This window comes from Lathamus discolor, chromosome 2 (assembly GCF_037157495.1).
Source record: "Lathamus discolor isolate bLatDis1 chromosome 2, bLatDis1.hap1, whole genome shotgun sequence".
NCBI classification, from domain to species: domain Eukaryota; kingdom Metazoa; phylum Chordata; class Aves; order Psittaciformes; family Psittacidae; genus Lathamus; species Lathamus discolor.
The window spans coordinates 25,664,529-25,683,354 of record NC_088885.1 but is presented as its reverse complement, the minus strand read 5'-3'; the positions used below and the strand labels follow the sequence as shown (position 1 = coordinate 25,683,354).

General features: G+C 39.7%; 1 protein-coding gene across 3 annotated transcripts in view; it reads right to left on the bottom strand.

The window, feature by feature from the left end:
• UMAD1 (UBAP1-MVB12-associated (UMA) domain containing 1) overlaps window positions 1-18,826 on the bottom strand; it is an 82,954-nt gene that overhangs the window by 15,207 nt on the left and 48,921 nt on the right. For all 3 annotated transcript variants that reach the window (XM_065666199.1, XM_065666197.1, XM_065666198.1), the window contains exon 3: window positions 2,858-2,943. In XM_065666199.1, the coding sequence (XP_065522271.1) occupies window positions 2,858-2,943 (86 nt within the window). The remainder of the gene's footprint in view (window positions 1-2,857; window positions 2,944-18,826) is intronic.

Here is an 18,826-nt window from a genome sequence, read left to right as displayed (position 1 = left end):
AAAAGTATTTTTTATGTCTCCTAATAGATACGCTATGTAATTGTTCTCACAGTAGGACAAAAATACATGGTCGCACTAATTTGCTTTACCAATGGAAGAGCTCATTATCAAAAATAACCCCATCACATTACTAGGGTCTCTGGCGCTCTTCATATATCAAAACTAACCTTTCCATTCCGTTATCTTCTATAACCTTAAATTCCCACTAAAAGCAGATAAAGATTGAATTATCTGGAAATTGTACTATAATAATGGAAAACTCACAAGCATGAAAAAAAAAAACCCACTGTAATATCTCTTTCTATGATGATGGTGTTGCAGTTAAAATTAGAAGCTTTGTATTTCACAGTCACAAAGAGACTAATTCAAGTTCTCAGCACTGCAGAACGCTAAGCATTTTGGCCTCAATCCAGAAAAGCACTTAAATGTGTGTATGACTTTTAGTTCACGAGCCTGAAGCAACTTCAGTGGCATTGTGGACGCTTGATTAGGCCGAGAGCACTCATTACCCTGCCGGACAATACATCTCCATAGGACTGCCTCGGCACTCGGAGATGACCCTCCCAAACATCTATCTGTACCCGTGGAGATGGAGAGGATACTCCACATGGGACTGCTCAAAGCAGCAGCTTCTGTTCCCACTCTCTGTAGCAGAAGATGAAATGTTTGGACTAAAGCTGGCCTTTGAGAACACCCTTCCTCCAACAAGTTTCTAAATATCTGCAGTTCCTCCAACATATATGCAATATCAAAACCTCTTAGAATAACACAGACTGTAGATATGACCTTTGTTGCAAGAGGTTACGTGTTGCTAGTAGCTGCAAGATGATCTTGGTGTAAGCTTTTATTTATGCATTAATTTAAATAATTTAAGCAAGATTATACCAATTTCCATATTTGACAATTCAGTAACTGTACAGCAAACAAATCCCATAGTACCCAAGTAAATGGGAAATTCCAAAGATGACGACAGATACCAAAAAACACTCCAGAAGATACTTTCTTCAAAAAAAATCAAACGCAACTTCACTTCTTTTTTGAATAAGGAAGTGACCCAGGAACAAAGTATTACTTCATTCTTCTTGAAATAACATTTCTAAAAACACTTACCAAGTTCCACAAAGTCTACATCTAATAAATTGTAAAATAGTTTATATTTAAAAATAAAAGCAAGTTTCCAGCATTTGAAAGATGCAGTTGAAGAACTAAATGCTCTTCTGTTCAACTCTGCATGACAAATATCTGATCCTATTTTGCAGCCTAGCAAATAACGTTTAATGTGCTGTACTATGCTTATGAAGCACTCTTAATGCTAATAAGTTTATGATTTCAATTAATGTTCTATGCCTCAATGACATACTGAGTACATAATACACTGCTTTTCCAGTTTTGCTAAATTGGTAAAGATCACCCACAAATTTATAAGAATACACTCACCACTGCAAATAGGAATATTGCTTTCTTAATGGCCAGAATTATCCATATCCTCAGTTACTCAATTTGAGAAATTGAGAATTCCTTAGGGTAAACATGAAGTCCAAATACTGAAATCTAGACTGCAATTAATATCGTAGACATGTTAAACACTGTATCTTAATTTAACTGATGTTGTCGCAAGCCAGTTTGTACCATATTTTTGTGACATGAGTCTTTTAATAGAAAGGTTAAAAAGATTTTTTTTTATTTTCACTGTATTATGTGCTATTTTATTTTGAAAACTTTGCTTTTTTCCTCTAACTAATAAACACTTAAAATCTACACAAGTTCCTATTTTACTGAAATTCCATATAATTGAACAAACCACTGACACTACAATAACTACAAGTCAGAATACCCAGTGAGAATATCATATTAGGAGAAACTATGTGCAGTAGGTACCCACAACATCAATGCATTATATTCCCTCAGAATTGCAAAATGCCCTGGCTCAGATGTGCATGGATCTGGAAGTCAGACTAAAATTTTGTGATTAATTGTAATTAATTCATACTACCACATTATCAGAAGGCAAACCACTCGTTACTTATGATGAATTAAAGATTTCTGGATCAGACACAGTATTTAATTTGAAATTAAAAAAGGAGATCACACCCACATGTTGGCCACTCTTAAAGATGCAACATTATCACACACACCTTTGATATACCAAGGGACTCAGCAATAACAAATATTAACATGGCATTGGGAAGAGATAGACAGAGACACAGTTACCTTGCAAATAGCTAAAACTACTTGGCAATAGAAAACAAGCTCATACTCATTGCAAAAGCATTTTCAGAGGAGGAGAAGCAAGTATGTGTACATCATATGCAGAAATATTCTGAAAAGCCCTCTTTGGTATACATGGATTAAATATTGAATAAACCAGATGAAGAAAAAGTCCAGATTATTTACAACCACACAGTCCTGAAACAGAAAGCAAACACATAGTATAGACAGTCTATTACACATTTACAACGTGTTACTTACAATCGTAGCTGGGGAAATAAATGACTTATGTAAATGTTTGACATTTTTCATCACTACTCACCACGCTAATGCTTCTATGCAATTCATTAACATTCTAGCCATATTTTTGTTCTTGTATGTCTCAAGTATAAAAATAAGATACTCAGCAATACCATACAGCCCAGTCTTATTATTTCTTTTTCAAACCAGTATTGGTGGCCTTGATAATATTGCCATCTAATTACTAGCAGTGCTTCTTTTATGACAGTTGACAAGGAAGTCTGAGTAGGTACTCAGTCTGTGGAAGATATGAATATGTTGAAACTTTCTCCTGCAGGATATTCATGCTTCTTAAATGAGCTGCTATGGAAGTTTCATCATGTGTGCTACAAGGAAATTATTCTCCTACCTGTGAAGGCTGGTTGTACATTGGTCTGGTCTCTGGAAATGAAGTTTTATCCTTTGACTCTCTACTTTGATCATCAATTGTATCACCTGGCAAAGTAAAAAATAAATAAATAAAAAAAAAAACCCAACTAGTCAATCACTGAAAATTCTTTTACAAAGAATAGGAAAAACTCCTGAGTCTTCCTAAAATCAGATTATACAATTCCCTGGGAAAGTGGGAACTCTGTTGCCACATTTACATTTTACAGTTTCGAAAATGTGAAAAGAGAAAAACATTGAAAAGTGGTCTGCAAAACCCAGGAATAAATCTGTGTCAGTTAATAAAAGGGAAAAATTTAGAGGGGAAAAAAAAGAAAAAGAAAGAAAGAAAAATGCAGGGCCTGTATTTTGCACTTTCTAGGACCATTACATTCTAATACCGGCAAAGTGACAAAGGAGACACAGCAGTACAAGTATCTGGTGCAAAGGCAATACCAGGAGCGCGAGTTCATCACATCCCAGTCCCGTATCAGGCTGGGAGGACATGCGCACCATTGCACTATCCTTATTTGTAACCTTGTTTCCATACACAGTGTATCTGTGCCCTAGTGCTGAAAGAGAGACACAGTATACTCAGAGAAATAGCCTGGTTTTGATGGTACTGGAACAACCACTATTTGTCATGCTGGCCACTAACCTCCCATTGCAAAGATGTGGCCCAGGATTTTACTTAGGACATATGATCTAGTTTATCCCAAAAGCTGCAGCTGGTACCAATCTATAAGATGAGCAGATCACAGCAATAAGCTAGAGACAAGAGTATTTAAATTTTTTTTAAAGACAGAAGGTACATCATTAATTTTAAAGATAGAGATAGTAAAACAACAACAAAAAAAAAAGAAATGAGAATTTTTTTCTCAGACATAATAAACCAAATATCCACCTAGCCTATCTTCTCTGATCTTCTTTGTTGGTGGGAGGGTGTACAAGGAGCTGTAAAGATTTTGTGGATTATCTCCTTCTGCTATTAGTGTGTCACGGTTTAAGACCAGCTGGTAACTCAGAACCACGCAGCCGCTCTCTCACTCCTCCCCTCCCTCGCTTCATTCCCCTACTCCTGGAGGGACGGGGAGGAGAATCAAAAGAATGTAACTCCCATGGGTTGAGATAAGAATAGCCCAGTAACTAAGGTATAACACAAATCACTGCTGCTACCACCAATACTAATAATGATAAGGGAAATAACAAGGGAAGAGAATACAACTGCTCACCATCCGCCGACTGGTACTCAGCCCGACCCAAGCAGTGATCTAGCCCTTCCAGGTAACTGCCCCCAGTTTATATACTGGGCATGACGTGCTGTGGTATGGAATACCCCTTTGGTCAGTTTGGGTCAGGTGTCCTGTCTCTGCTTCCTCCTGACTTCCCCTCCTCCCCGCCAGAGCATGAGAATCAGAAAGTCCTTGGTCAGACTAAACATTACTGAGCAACAACTAAACCCATCAGTGTTATCAGTGTTGTTCCCAGGCTGAAAGTCAAAACCACAGCACTGCACCAGCTATTAAGAATGAGAAAAATGACTGCTACTGCTGAACACAGGACATAGTGCTACTCAGTAAATAGTTTATAAGAGGAGATGACCAGTGAAAGATTAAATAATGTAATTCCGGGTTTATTTTTATTTGAACTGCTATACTTTTTGTAATGGAGTATTTTGAAAGTCTCTATCCTTAAGGAGTCCTGCAGCAGCAATTCTAAATGAAAGAGTTCAAGTTACTGTAGTGTAACTCCTTTGCTAAGCCTGTGTCCACCATAAATAAATCACCATTTTCTACTGAGGTTTAGTTAGAGCCGATGTACCTGGCAGAAGCTGTTGGGAAGAGCAGCCAGATTCTGCCCATGCCCTATTAGCCTGGAAGCCAATGACACCCAGGTCCACACATGCTTGCTCCATGCTGTCCTCAGAACCTGGTAGGGTCTCCTGGGTACAATGCAATGTTTGGGAAATTATGAAAACAAGCAGTCATTGGGCATGCTGTTTAATATTCAGGTATTATTCCTAACAGTGTATTTTGAGTATCATCAATAAATCCTCTTTGTTATAGGTCAGTAATGCCTATTAATTCTATTAATGTCTATGCTTTCCAAGATCTTTTCTGGAAAAAGTATTTAATGGAAAAATACTTCTCAGTCAACTAGTAATTCTCTGCATAAAATACCCCAAAGCACAAGTATTCACACCACCTTAAAAAAAGGGGAGAGGAGGGAGGAGGAGACCAAATAAGATAGGAATTCAGTTAATCATCGATTCTACCCCACAATAATGTGAAAAACAAAATTTGTAAGCACCTATAAGATAATGAGGTAAGTAACAACCATGGAAATAAATTATGCCAAACCATTAGTTTACATTTGTAATGAAGAGGCCATCTAAGAAAAATTATTACAGCTCTTGTGAATGCACTCTCCAATGAAAGACTGTAAAATCTTGGGGAGGCAAGAAAATGGTTAACAGATGTATGAAGAGGACAGTAAGACATATTTTTGGGACATTTGCTGTGGTTGAAAGTAAGTTTAAATTGTACCAGATTTAGGCTAGATCAATTTCTCCAGGAGTAAGGCTACATAAGCACTTGACACAACCTAAGGAAATGGTCACTTTAAACAGTGGTCCACCTCCAAAAGATTTCAAAGTAGGTTGTAGAAACATCTGTCACGAACAGTATCAACCCCGTCAAAACAAGGAAGATGAATGACCTTTTATGTCACTTCAAGTCCTACATTCCATCAAGGGTGCAGGATGAAAGACTACACAGGATACCCCTCCCTAAAATGAGGATTTGTCAAGGGAGCTTATGCTGACTGCGAGGAGACTTGTGAAGATCCAAGTAGACTGCAGTGAGCTGGACAAAGACTCATCGAGTGTGTAAGGAAAGAGCTGCCACAGCCTGTCAGCAGCAAAGGAACAGCTAGTTGAAGTCAGTGAGATGACTCATATTGGGTAAAGTTGGGTGTATGCATAAACATACTGAAAGAGAGTTACACCAGAGATTTAAGAAACACAGGAGCCAACTTTTTACTCATTGTCTTTACATACCATTCCTGGGAAAGCACACTGAAGTTTTTATACGCAAAAAATAAAAGACCAAATTTGTGTGTGTTAATGCTATTCAGAATATACTTTTTTCCTGTGATTAGTTTTCCTTAAGATGAAAAGAATCTCTGTTTGAAATCAGGACCAAAAGGTCAAAAATGTAAAAGTGTTCACAGGAAAGGAAGAGTAAGAACAGCTCATTTGGAGAGAAATGAAATTTTTCAACTTAGAACTTTGACATCCAACTCGTGGAGGTCATGAGTTCTTAAGGAGGCCAAAATGTAGCAATATCTATAGTGTTTCACAACTCAAATTGCCTTTGTAAACTGAACTTCAATGCAAAGCTCTTCCTTGCTAAAAATAAAAATATATGGTCCTGCAAGGGTAAGGCATGAATCTTTGCATAGGCTGTTATTATTTGAACGGTTATAGGCAGCTGCACACCAAGCTGCCCAAGATATCCACTAGGATAGAATAGTTTTCCAGATAAATCGGTATTTTTGATGTAGGTTTTTTTTTTTTTTTCTGGTTCCTATCTCAAATATCCAAACAGATTAGTCATCCTTGTTTCTACCAGTTCAAATACTGAACTCACTCCCACACACCTCCCCAGCTCTACCAGTTCTCAACCTTAACAATCTTACCAAAGCTAACCCATCTTGTTTAGCCACCCCCAATTTATTTTTTTTTTGTTCAGCTTGCCTTGGTTTTCCATTGACCTAAATTCATATTTCTTCCCTTTACTGGAAGTCACAGTTTCTCCTTCTTCTTCAGGCTTAGCCCTTCAGATGCTTCCCTCTGATCTGGCTTTTCTTCTTCACTGCAACCCTGCAATCTCTTCATCTACCTTCATGCTATAAAGTTAAACACCGGACAGACATCCCATGAGAGCACAGACCTTTGGGTGCAGGAATTAATGTGGGTTCTTTTAAGCACTTCATACATTCTGATAGACAGGTTCTGACTTCGGGGAAAATCAAAGAACCAGGTATCTGTCTCGTGTGTCCCCGTCCATACCGGCCCTCCCCCTCCCCCCCCCAACACCCTGGAAAATAACGACAAACCCAAACAATATCCCTTACACAATCCTGATGCAAACTGATATACAGCCACAATTTCACCAAACTAAACAACTGAAACCTGGCTCTGACAAATTCACAAACACATGACCTTAGTAGGAAGGGCTACCAAATACCCAACCACTGCTCCCCAAAAAAGTCTTTCATCAGAACTGAACCGCAAATATACCCACAGATAAGGCCAGAGGAATCACCGCAATCATTTGGCCTAACCGCCTGTATAAACACAGGCCATAAGATTTCTTGAACTAATTTGTTTGAACTACAGCAAGTCTAAAGCTCTATTTTAATTAAGAGATATCAGACAAAATGATCCATTTTACCAAACAGATTCTGGCTCGTATACCCCTTGGTTTGAAAGCATTATGCAAAGTTTTAGTCATAAAACTCCCATTAAAAAAAAAATCTAAGTTATGTATCTAAAAAAATCATACTATTTAGAGCCTATAAGAATTAGAAACGAGGGACACTCCATGCAGTGTAATATGGTTTAAGCATATTACATATCCTGTAATATGCAGTATGTTACCAAGAAAATTTATCAGAGGAAAAAAATATATTATGCTTATTGCTGCTAAGCCACTGGCCATCATATTTGAAAAATCATGGCAGTCAGGTGAAGTTCCCGACAACTGGAAAAAGGGAAATATAACCCCCATTTTCAAGAAGGGGGGGAAAATGGAAGACCCGGGGAATTACAGACCAGTCAGTCTCACCTCTGTGCCTGGTAAAATCTTGGAGCACATTCTCCTGGACAGCATGCTAAGGCACATGAAAAACAGCAAGGTGCTTGGTGACAGCCAGCATGGCTTCACTAAAGGGAAATCCTGCCTGACCAATTTGGTGGCCTTCTATGATGAGGCTACAGAACTGATGGACAAGGGTAATGCAGTTGATGTCATTTACCCGGACTTGTGCAAAGCGTTTGACACTGTCCCACACAACATCCTTCTCTCTAAATTGGAGAGATATCGATTTGATGGATGGACCACTCGGTGGATAAAGAACTGGCTGGATGGCCACACACAAAGAGTTGTGGTCAACGGCTCGATGTTCGGCTGGAGACCGGTAATGAGTGGTGTCCCTCAGGCATCGGTGTTGGGACCGGTCTTGTCTAACATCTTCATCGCTGACATGGACAGTGGGATTGAGAGCGCCCTCAGCAAGTTTGCCGATGACACCAAGCTGTGTGGTCCGGTTGATATGCTGGAGGGAAGGGATGCCACCCAGAGGGACCTTGACACGCTTGTAAGGTGGGCTGATGCCAACCTTATGAAGTTCAACCATGACAAGTGCAAGGTCCTACACCTGGGCTGGGCCAATCCCAGGCACGGCTACAGACTGGGCAAAGAAGAGATTCAGAGCGGCCCTGCAGACAAGGACTTGGGGGTGCTGGTCGATGAGAAAATGAACATGAGCTGGCTTCAGTGTGCGCTCGCAGCCCAGAAAGCCAACCGTATCCTGGGCTGCATCAAAAGGAGCGTGACCAGCAGGTTGAAGGAGGTGATCCTGCCCCTCTGCTCTTGTGAGACCTCACCTGGAGTATTGTGTGCAGTTCTGGTGTCCTCAACATAAAAAGGACATGGAACTGCTGGAACAAGTCCAGAGGAGGGCCACGAGGATGATCAGGGGACTGGAGCCCCTGCCATATGAAGATAGGCTGAGGAAGTTGGGGCTGTTCAGCCTGGAGAAGAGAAGGCTGCGTGGAGACCTCAAAGCAGCCTTCCAGTACCTGAAGGGGGCCTATAAGGATACTGGGGAGGGACTCTTCGCCAGGGACTGTAGTGACAGGACAAAGTGTAACGGGCTGAAACTTAAACAGGGGAAGTTTAGATTGGATATAAGGAGGAAATTCTTTCCTGTTAGGGAGGCGAGGCACTGGAATGGGTTGCCCAGGGGGGTTGTGAGTGCTCCATCCCTGGCAGTGTTCAAGGCCAGGTTGGACGAAGCCTTGTGTGGGATGGTTTAGTGTGAGGTGTCCCTGCCCATGGCAGGGGGGTTGGAACTAGATGACCTTGAGGTCCTTTCCAACCCTAACTATTCTATGATTCTATAAAATGGTTCCATACTTACCAAAGGAAAAATATTTTAAAGTTTGAAAAGAGAGCAGTAGACACATTTATCCTACTGTCCAGATAAGCCCATATTTCAAATCCTCAGTCTTGGGAGGATCTTTTTAAGTTATATTAAGCCTCTTCCAGGCCCAAATTGCACTCAAAGGTCAGACATACATTTCTCCTTTCCCTGAGCTGGTGCTGGATTTACACCAACATTCTGTGAGTTCCACTGGTTTCTCATTTTTCCAAGAACTGCAGCCAGGTGTTGCACAGGAAAGAAATACCCGGCTGAGTCTTCAGTATCTACTATGTACGTACCCCTCAGAATCTTTGGTTTCTTCAAAAATCTGCATTCAGCTGCCTATCTGGACCTCTGTGAACTCTTATATAGAATGGTTCAACCACAAATTTGGCTTCTACTCAACAAGGAAGAGGCATTTCTATTTATATTCTTTCCTCTTCCAGCATTTTGTTATCCTCAAGCTGTGTAGTCTCTTGATCAACAGCATTTAAAAGCTGAGACCACCCTCATCTTAAAAAATTAAAACCAGTTGCAAATACATTTTAGAGACTTCTGAAACTTAGACTGACATTTGTTCTGGTCTGCACAAGAATCCTGTGAGACAGTGAAGCATGTGCAACACAGCAAGCAGTAACGAGCTGCATATTTTCAAATGTCACCTTCAGCTTCAAACAACTATTTTCCATTATACCTTTGTGAGTTGCTTAATTCTTTGTTGCCTGTCATTATCTTCTTCGACTTGGAAGCAAAAAGACAAAAAGTTTTAAAAGAGGATTAGCAGGATCTGAAAACAGGAGAGGCTGACTCTGTAGAAGTACCAAGGCTTTGTTGCAGTTACTTACACCTCTTTCTTACTCATAAATCTTCCCCTCTATCCCTAAGATAAGGAAGACAGACAGACCAGACACACCAATTTTAAGTCACCCTGCTCCAAGATAAACTAACAGAACTTCAGGCTTCAGTCCATTGATAGTGGCAGCACTTTCAATATAGGGAGATATTTAACAAGTATTCTAATTCCCCCTCCCTGCTGAATGTCTGAGTCTCAGGAGTCTCTACAATCACACTTCCGTGTAAAAGACGTTTGATAGTATCACTTCCCTGAGTTTTGCTCCTCTTCAGCTCCATTTAAATATCCTCCAGTTCCTTCAGCAGGGATGAAAAGTGATTTTGTTCAGTTTCTCCCAAGCCATGCTTGTTTCTCCAGCACACACTCCCAGGGTGTACCACAGCTTCCATTTACTTTCAGCACCACTGCAAGTTTACAGCAAAGTAAAAAGTTTTTTTTCCTTTTTTTGTGCATGCAGCAGATGGGCAAGCAGCACTGGATGTCAACTGGCTGCTGTTCTCCTTTCTACCATTTCTATTCTCAAGCCTCATCTCAGTCACCCTGTGTCATTTCAAGAAGAATTCGTAGCGACATTTAGTACCAAAGAGGGCTGAGCTGCCAATCCAGATGATCAGTGAAATATGTTTACCAGCCAATTCCTACCCTGTGAGGTGAGTTGGGGACTGCAGTGGCGTGATACCAGGGATCACTGATGGCAGAATCCAGAACACAATGTTCTGCTGATTTTATGGGATCAAGACAATTAACAGAAGACAGAGAGAAGAACTTTGGAATCTTTGCTAATGAGCATAGAATCACGGAGTGGTTTGGTTGGAAAAAGATCTAAAGATCATCTAGTCCAACCCCCCTGAATGGACTGTACACAATTATAGGAAAATATAATAAACTGTAAGCAATTTGGCAGTTACCATTGGTCATTAACAGACCACTCAATGATCTATCTGAACCAAATAAGGCACTGGCCAGTTGCAAGACAGCAATGTGAGAGATGGGACATTAACGGGTAGGCAGCTCTTCTCTTTTCCTAAAAGTGGGACTACCATTCCATTTAGTGTTAGTGCTAAAAAACCTACACATCAATCCTCATTAGCCTCCGTGTCCACATGGCCAAGACATTAATAGTCTTATAAGAATATGTATAGTTGGCAAAACAATGAAGTCATCCTAGTTTGAGGTCACCTCACCCTGATTTCATATTAAAGCTTTCCATATCAACAGCAGTTTCATTTCAACAAGCTAATAATACCCCCCAAAAATCCAATACATCAGCAAAAAAGATTCTTGACAGCTGCAACTTTCAGCAAAACAAGAGTTTAAGAGTTTATGCTGCATAAGGGTGAATGATGAATTAGAAGGAAGTCTGTGTAAGCCCCTACTACATCACAGGTCTGTGTTAGCCTAAGCAGGCACATGGTAAATCTTTGGCAGCCTTACACGGAGTTTCAACAGTGTCTGTATACCTAGGTACTAAGGGGTCCTACAAATAAATAAACTTTTGACTGGGAGTAGAACTTACCAGTATCTCCTCTAATTATTCTAACAAAGCAAGAGAAAAATCTATATAAAACTTGCATTGAGAACCCTGAAAGACTGACTTCTTCAAACCTGTAAAAGGAAGGGCGGAAACTAATAAGGTAAACATTATCCTGAATGTTTTTGCACTTAGAGACATGAAGCAACAAGGTTCAGTCCTTTCCCAATTAAGAGGAATAGCAAATCCAACTACAGCACATGCCACTGAAGATTATGGGAGTGGCACTCTGAATTTCCACCCAGTTTCACTTTGGTATCCCGTCCTTCTGCAGGCGATCTTAATGTAGCATCTCCATTTCCCTAAACAATTCTGTCAGGGTCTTCTCAACCCACATCCCACTATCAAGATCACAGCAAAACCATGAATTAAAAACTCCCTTACAGAAGCTTCCCTACCACCACAAAAAAAACCAAAACAATAAACCAAAACAAACCCCAAACAAAAAATTTTTAGGCAGATGGCAACAGAAAAACAATATGAAAGGATTAGAGGCTGCTGTAAATTTCTGGTATCCCAGATCTACTACTTTTAAGTTCGCAAAAATGTTTTTATTTCTGCACTTTTTTGTATTTCTTAAAACTTTAGCTTCTTTCAAAGCTTTCCTGGAGCTTAGAACAAAGGTCCTATAGAATTTAAATCCACCTCCATCTCCAACCACTTCACTGAGGCTAAATCATTCCCACTCCCCTGACCCCCATTTATATGTCTTTCTTTTAATAGGTGCCCAACTTTTTCAGAAAGCTGATGAATCAAAAGCTGAAGAGTTTCATAGCAAAATTTTGGTTCAAAGGAATCCCTGGATGTCACATTAGTCCAACCCCCAGTTCAATGCAAGGCCAACTTCAGAGTGAAACTATGTTCCTCAGGTGCTTGTCCAGCTGAATTTTGAGTCTCCAAAGATGGAGGTTCCACAGCCTCTCTCGTCTCTTAGTTATATCTATCCCTCTACTATTTGTTACCTCCAGGTCCACAAAGAAAACTGTAGAATTCATTCATTCATGAGCCAGGATCCCCTATAATGAAATGTTACTTTACTTTAGATTTAACTTACAACACTTTCATGTCAAGCCTAAAGAAATGCTAAAGATCAATTTCATTCTGATTTAGTGGTGTGATGCACCCATGCAAATACTTTCTCCTCCATTATATGTGCATAGCAGCCTTTCTAAGCAGCCCACAAAAACCCTGAACCCTCTGCCACAGCGTATCTTTTGGAAGATCTCACTTTTCCATTTGCTATTTGGAAATCCCACCCTAATTTACTACCTTAGATGCTGCCACAACTTTCTTATCTAGTTTTGCTATTGGAATGAGCCAGTGATATGACTTATCTGCTACTCAATACATCCTTAGTACTGAAACTTAGTACAAACAATATCGTACAGATCCAAGTAAGGGTTTATGACATGTTCAATCATTTTATTAGAAAGAAGTTGAAAACAAAAGGTACATAAGAGTATGTCCTCTAAGTCTTCTGACCCAACATTCATGCTTCACTGGGCATGTGTGCCAATGCCTCAGGGAGAACCTCAAAACTATTCAGTACTCTGCCTTTGTTCAACTGATACTTTTCTGCGGATAAGCCCCCAGTATATTTATTATATATTAGTATTTATCATGAACATTGCCCCTAGGAAAAAAATGCCTGGAAGGCATAGATTGCATGACATAGGCCAGTCTCCACATGCATGAAGCTGCAGTTCTTGAGATTCCTAGAGAACCTTTAAATCTTCCTGTCGTTCACTTCATCTGTCAGATAAGCCCCTTTTCTTCCCATCAAAACAAATGCAACCTTCTAAGCCCAAGTGAATTGTACTTTTCTGGGAAAACAAACCATTTAACCTACTTTTTTGAAAAAGAAAAGTTTTATGACTTGATTACATTTTTTTTTAGATTAATTGCTTCTGTAATCACATGTCATGGTCATCTAGACCAGATCAATCAGCCCACAGAATAAGTACATTGTTTTGAGGTTAAGAATAAAACAAGAAATCCCTTAGATTTTTAGACATTTAGAGAAGTTTACTGTTAATTTATATAATCTCTTTACTCTCCACCTCACTCTCAAATCTTCTTCCTGGGCAGTGAAAGATGTCTTCACTTAGCATAATCCAATTTTTGTATGGTTGGGCTGGTATGCAACAAATGTAAAAGAAGCAGCAGTTTACAAGCAAGATTTTCTTCTATGGTTACAGTCTTCCACTAGATCCTTTTTGCTTTTCCAAGGGACGGAGATAGAGACAGTGCTATTTACCTTGATTTATTCTGTTTCTCTTGTCTAACTTTGTCTTCTTTACCCTTAATGAGAATATAACAGTCATGATCTTCACAATCCTTCCTGCGTCTTCTTATTTTGCTTGGAAGGATGATAACAAGTTTAATCTCAAAACAATAAAAGTCTTTACTTCTTCAGTTCCCAATGAGTGGTAAAAGGCTTTGGGGAAACATTAGTAACAACAACAAACTCAGTTGAAGACAATAGGATAGCTCATGCAGAGTACTGCCGGCCAGCAATCTTCCCTTAAACACATTTCAGCAATATCATTTTCTTGTCACTAGTGAAAACTAACCTGTAAATCCTATCTCAGATTACAGGCTCAGGTGTTGTTCAAAAAGTAAATATTTATTGTAACATTCAACCTTTCAATATGAAATTAAAATTATTTCACTATCCTCACTTATTATGAGATTAGGAGTCTCTTCCTCCTGCTTTATTTATCATGTAGTTCTAGAGACAATCCTGTCTAGAATGAAAACAGCACATTGAAGCCAATTTTGATGAGGAAAGAGATTTTCCTAGCACTCTGAAATCTGCAGTGTGGTCTGCCTGCGCAGTCTCTTGGTTACACTGTGTAACTTGCATGTCAGTAGGTCCGGCATGCATTAAAATTACTTTTCTGTCAAAACCGGAGGTGCTGATAGCCTAATATTTGCATATGAAGCTTGCTACATAAATGCAAATTACGTTAGAAAACAAATAATGAAAATTTCAGATGGTTACTTAAAAAATAAGATTTACATGATCAATCTTCTGCCCGTGATAATGCAGGAAAACATTGTCAAATATGGCTGAAACTGGCACAGAGATAGACGACTTGGGGGTGTTTACAGAATATAATCTGAAGCTCGCTAGTAAAAAGAAACCAGAAGTAATGCCCCCCCCCCCCCCCCCAAAGGAAAAACCCCTTGCTCTCTGTTTTGTTTTTTTTTTTACCAGCAAGGAGGTCAATTGGCAAATATTGCTGTGGTTGGCCACCAGGAATGAAGGCAAGGGAAGCCGCTATAATAATACAGAGAAATAGCCAGGGCTACTGTAGCAGTGTGGAAGAGGTGTAACAGTCTTCCAGTACCTAAAAAATAGCCAGGGCTACTGTAGCAGTGTGGAAGAGGTGTAACAGTCTTTCAGTACCTAAAAAATGCCTACAAGAAAGCTGAAGAGGGACTTTTTACAACGGCATATAGCAATAGGGCAAGGGGGAATGGCTTTAAACTGAAAAAGGGCAGATTTAGATTAGACATTAGGAATAAATTCTTTACTATGAGGGTGGTGAGACAGTCGAGCAGGTTGCTCAGAGAAGTTGTGGCTGCCCCATCCCTGGCAGTGTTCAAGGCCAGGCTGGATGAGGCTTTGAGCAGCCTGGTCTAGTGAAAAGTGTCCCTGCCCATGGCAGGGGGGCTGGAACTAGATGACCTTTGAGGTCCCTTCCAACACAAACTGTTCTATTATTCTATTATTCTATGACTACATCCTCGAGGAAGCCCCTGAAAAACTGAACTTCATTGCTTTTCCTGTTCTAAAGAAAGCTATGTTTTATTTTATCTTGACAGCATTTCAGTCATGTTTAAACAATTTTTAAATAATGAAGGAGAGGGAAAATCCAAAGAAAAAAAAATTGTAAATAAATCCTTCAGTCTACCCATATTTGAGTCGCTTACATCTTTGTCCCACTGGCTGTTGTAGGATGCACTGTGATAAGCAGATGATCATATACCACCTCATCCCAATAATGACCCTTCCTGTGTGAGCAGCTGCCTACAACATTCACATTAGTTATTATGAACTTACTTTTTTTTCCCCACATCTTCTCGAAACTCTGAAAGTAGTAGACAGTAAATACATAGTTGGAGAAGAATTAATGCATAGGACAGGACACTAAGGTAGCTTTTATGGGACATAATTACAAGAAATCTTCTGTAATGTAATATTCATTCTGTACTTAAAGTGCCACCATCCTCACAGGGGCATGGAAGCCTCACCCAATTCTGACACAAAGTTAAGCAGAGTCAATTTAAAATATAACACCACACACAAAGTTACACAGATACATATAAACTGTGTATCTGTGTATCTGTGTGACACACTGGCACCAGTACACCTGAAACAGAAAGTTAAATTAACATCTAAGCTTCCACCAGGAAGTTTACAAATACAGGGGCTCAGAAAGCTTCCTGCCCTACATTTTTTCTGAAAGCTATCTTCTAGATGGCAGCCTGGCAATCTTATGTGACTGTGCAGCAAACCTTACGGTACATCCATTGCACCTTTTGCATTTCTGACACATGCTTGCAGAATATTTCAGAACACAACATAGCTTGTTTTCCTCTAAAAAGGAAGCATAAACTCTCTGTTTGGATTTTGTGTAGTAACAAGTTTATAAACATACCTAGAGTTGTTACACAAAGGTTCTGAATATAAAAAAAAAAAAAAAAAAAGGAAAACCTATATCCAAAAGCAGCCTCAACAAATTATGCAACAAAACAAAGAAAATATCTCTGCTTCCATAACTCCTTGAAATGTTTCTTTCAATTTACACCATTAATTGCATTATATTATTACCATCTTTTGAGCTATCTCAGACTTGGGAAAGAGATCTAAACCCAAAAAAACACAAACAAAAAACACATGTTAAGAAGCAGGCAATCTCCTCACAAAATAAAACGTAAATCCACTAACCTGTCCTCAGAAACTGAAAAAAACAGCACAGTAGCTAACCTTGGATCAGACATCTCTCATGAATAACCAGCTCCACACATATGACTAAAGGACTACATAATTTTATTTATTTATTCATTAGAACACATAGGTCAATAATGTGGATTAAGTAGGATTAAAGTGTTATTTTCCTATTACTTTTGTGCTTTAAGCTGGTTTAGTATTTCTAGGAACTTTACTTTAAAGCCAGCTTTGTAGAAAAAACTACATTATAGAACTTCTGGTTTACTTTTGACTTGTATGTAAACAACATGGAAATGTTCACCTCAACATATTATCGCTAGATTGCTTGATTTTAAAGGCAATGAGATAAATAGCACTACATATTCACAGATTTTTAGTACTTCTGGACTAGTAGTTTGGACTTTTGATTGCATTTTTGTGTCACACAAATGCAGTAGTGGAGATCTGTTAGGAAAAAACCCTGAAGTATCAGCACAAAAAAGCACTAGCAGAATTTCTTAGAAGTACCTGAAGAACAGGACAAAAGTTATTTTTTGGGGGGAAAATGAATGAGAATTTCTGAAGGGAGAAATTTAGTTTAAAAAGTCTAAAGAAGCCCATCATGTTAAAGTATCCATTTACAAAGATACAATGTCATCGGCTGTAGAAGTCCATCTGATAGGTTTCTGGCTGTGTCTTACAATGAAATGTCCAAATGTTTGTGGGTGCACCAGAAAGTGACACTAACACTGCCCACAGAGCAAAGAGGAAAAAAAACAGTACTTGTGCAGTGCTGGAATAGTTTGTTAAAAAAAAAAAAAAAAAAATCTGCCAGGACTTCACACCATACTCTTCTCAAACATGGTGAAAGGTCACAGCTGGCTGTAACTTTTATCATTGGCTGTTAACTGTGTGGAATCATCTGAAGGCTAACAACACTTATGCCAAGTTATGTCTACTCTGTACATCAGGCCTTTCCCCAGACTCTGCACAGAAATGGCATTTTCCAGCCGAAACCAAAACATTTCAATTTGTCAAACCCCCCCCCCCCCCCCAAAACAACCCAACAAACAACAAAACACCCATGCAGGACCATATCAGCTTCAAGAGCACACAAAGGCAGATGGGCAGTGTTCACAAAAGAGCCTTTCTTGTTTAGTGACATGCCAACCACCCCCTTCCCAGAGGCCCTGGGGAGCTGGTGGGGTGAGCTCTGGCTGTTTCAAACTCTGCAGCCAGGGTTTCAAGAGAACTTCAGGCTTATGGGCACTCAAGATTCATGTGTCAGCTACACTAACAGGGCTGCCAGGTCTTCTAAGGAAAACTTCCTGATGTTCAAAGATGAAGGACCACCCTCTGTCTTAGGCTTCTGAGCCTGCAGTGTCCAGCAGACCAGAAGTACAAAGGTTTCTGAATTCCTCAACATCCAATAGGCAGACTGTCTCAGAGGCTGAAGTACAAATTGTTTTAGGCTCTGTGGCTCCCTATCTACTTGCACAATGTCGTTCCCAGACAAGTCCGCCCTGCACAGGTAATTTTTTCAGCAGAATGTTTCCATGCAATAACACAATTAGAATAGAATAAGTATGTGTTTCAAAACACAGGAGACAAGGCCACGCTACAAAACCAAGCTGCATACTCTGGTAACTCCCTCCTGGCTACTATTTGAACAGCTGTCAGTCAAACTGTGTGAAAATAGTGTGAACACTGTTACCTAAGGGTGAGTTTTCACAACCTGGCTGACTCAGGCTAACAGCTCAGTGCTGCCAAGGAGCAGTTCTGCCTCTCCCCAGAGCCCAGGTGCTCCCAACTGTTTCTTCTGTGATGTTGGCTCCCAGAGCCTCCTGAGATCTTGCGAGCCACCTAAGCTCACTGAACTGTTAAAAAAAGATAAATTACATACCCCCTTTCTTGCTGGATTAGTTTTTTGACAGTTTAGTGAGCTAAATCAGAGATGCCAAATGAGCTGGCAGAGCTGGCACAAAGGCGATAGAAAGTAATCCTGCTTTCAGGCAGTTAAGTGGCTCAGCTGTCCTGTGGAAACATACCCTATCACAGCACCAGCCTTGCCTGCCATTGTGAAAAAAACAGAAGGCAGTATTCTTGATCTAAATGTAGTCGTCACTGTAGATAACATACAAATCGACATGTGACAGGTGTGCAAGCACTCACATATCAAAACCATGATGAAATTCTGACACCTACCAAACCCCCCAAACAATTTATTACATTAGGAAATGCTCCTTTTTGGAGGAGCTGTAGGGAACTAGAGTATTTTTAGTTTTCTTCCCTTTCTTCCTACTGGGTCAACAATGCAACTAGTTTTCTGCTTTTTGCTTTCTCTTCATGAGAAACTTGTATTCGTTTTTACTTTGTCAGCCCCAGGGAATCACGTAAGTGAACATCCACTACACAAAGC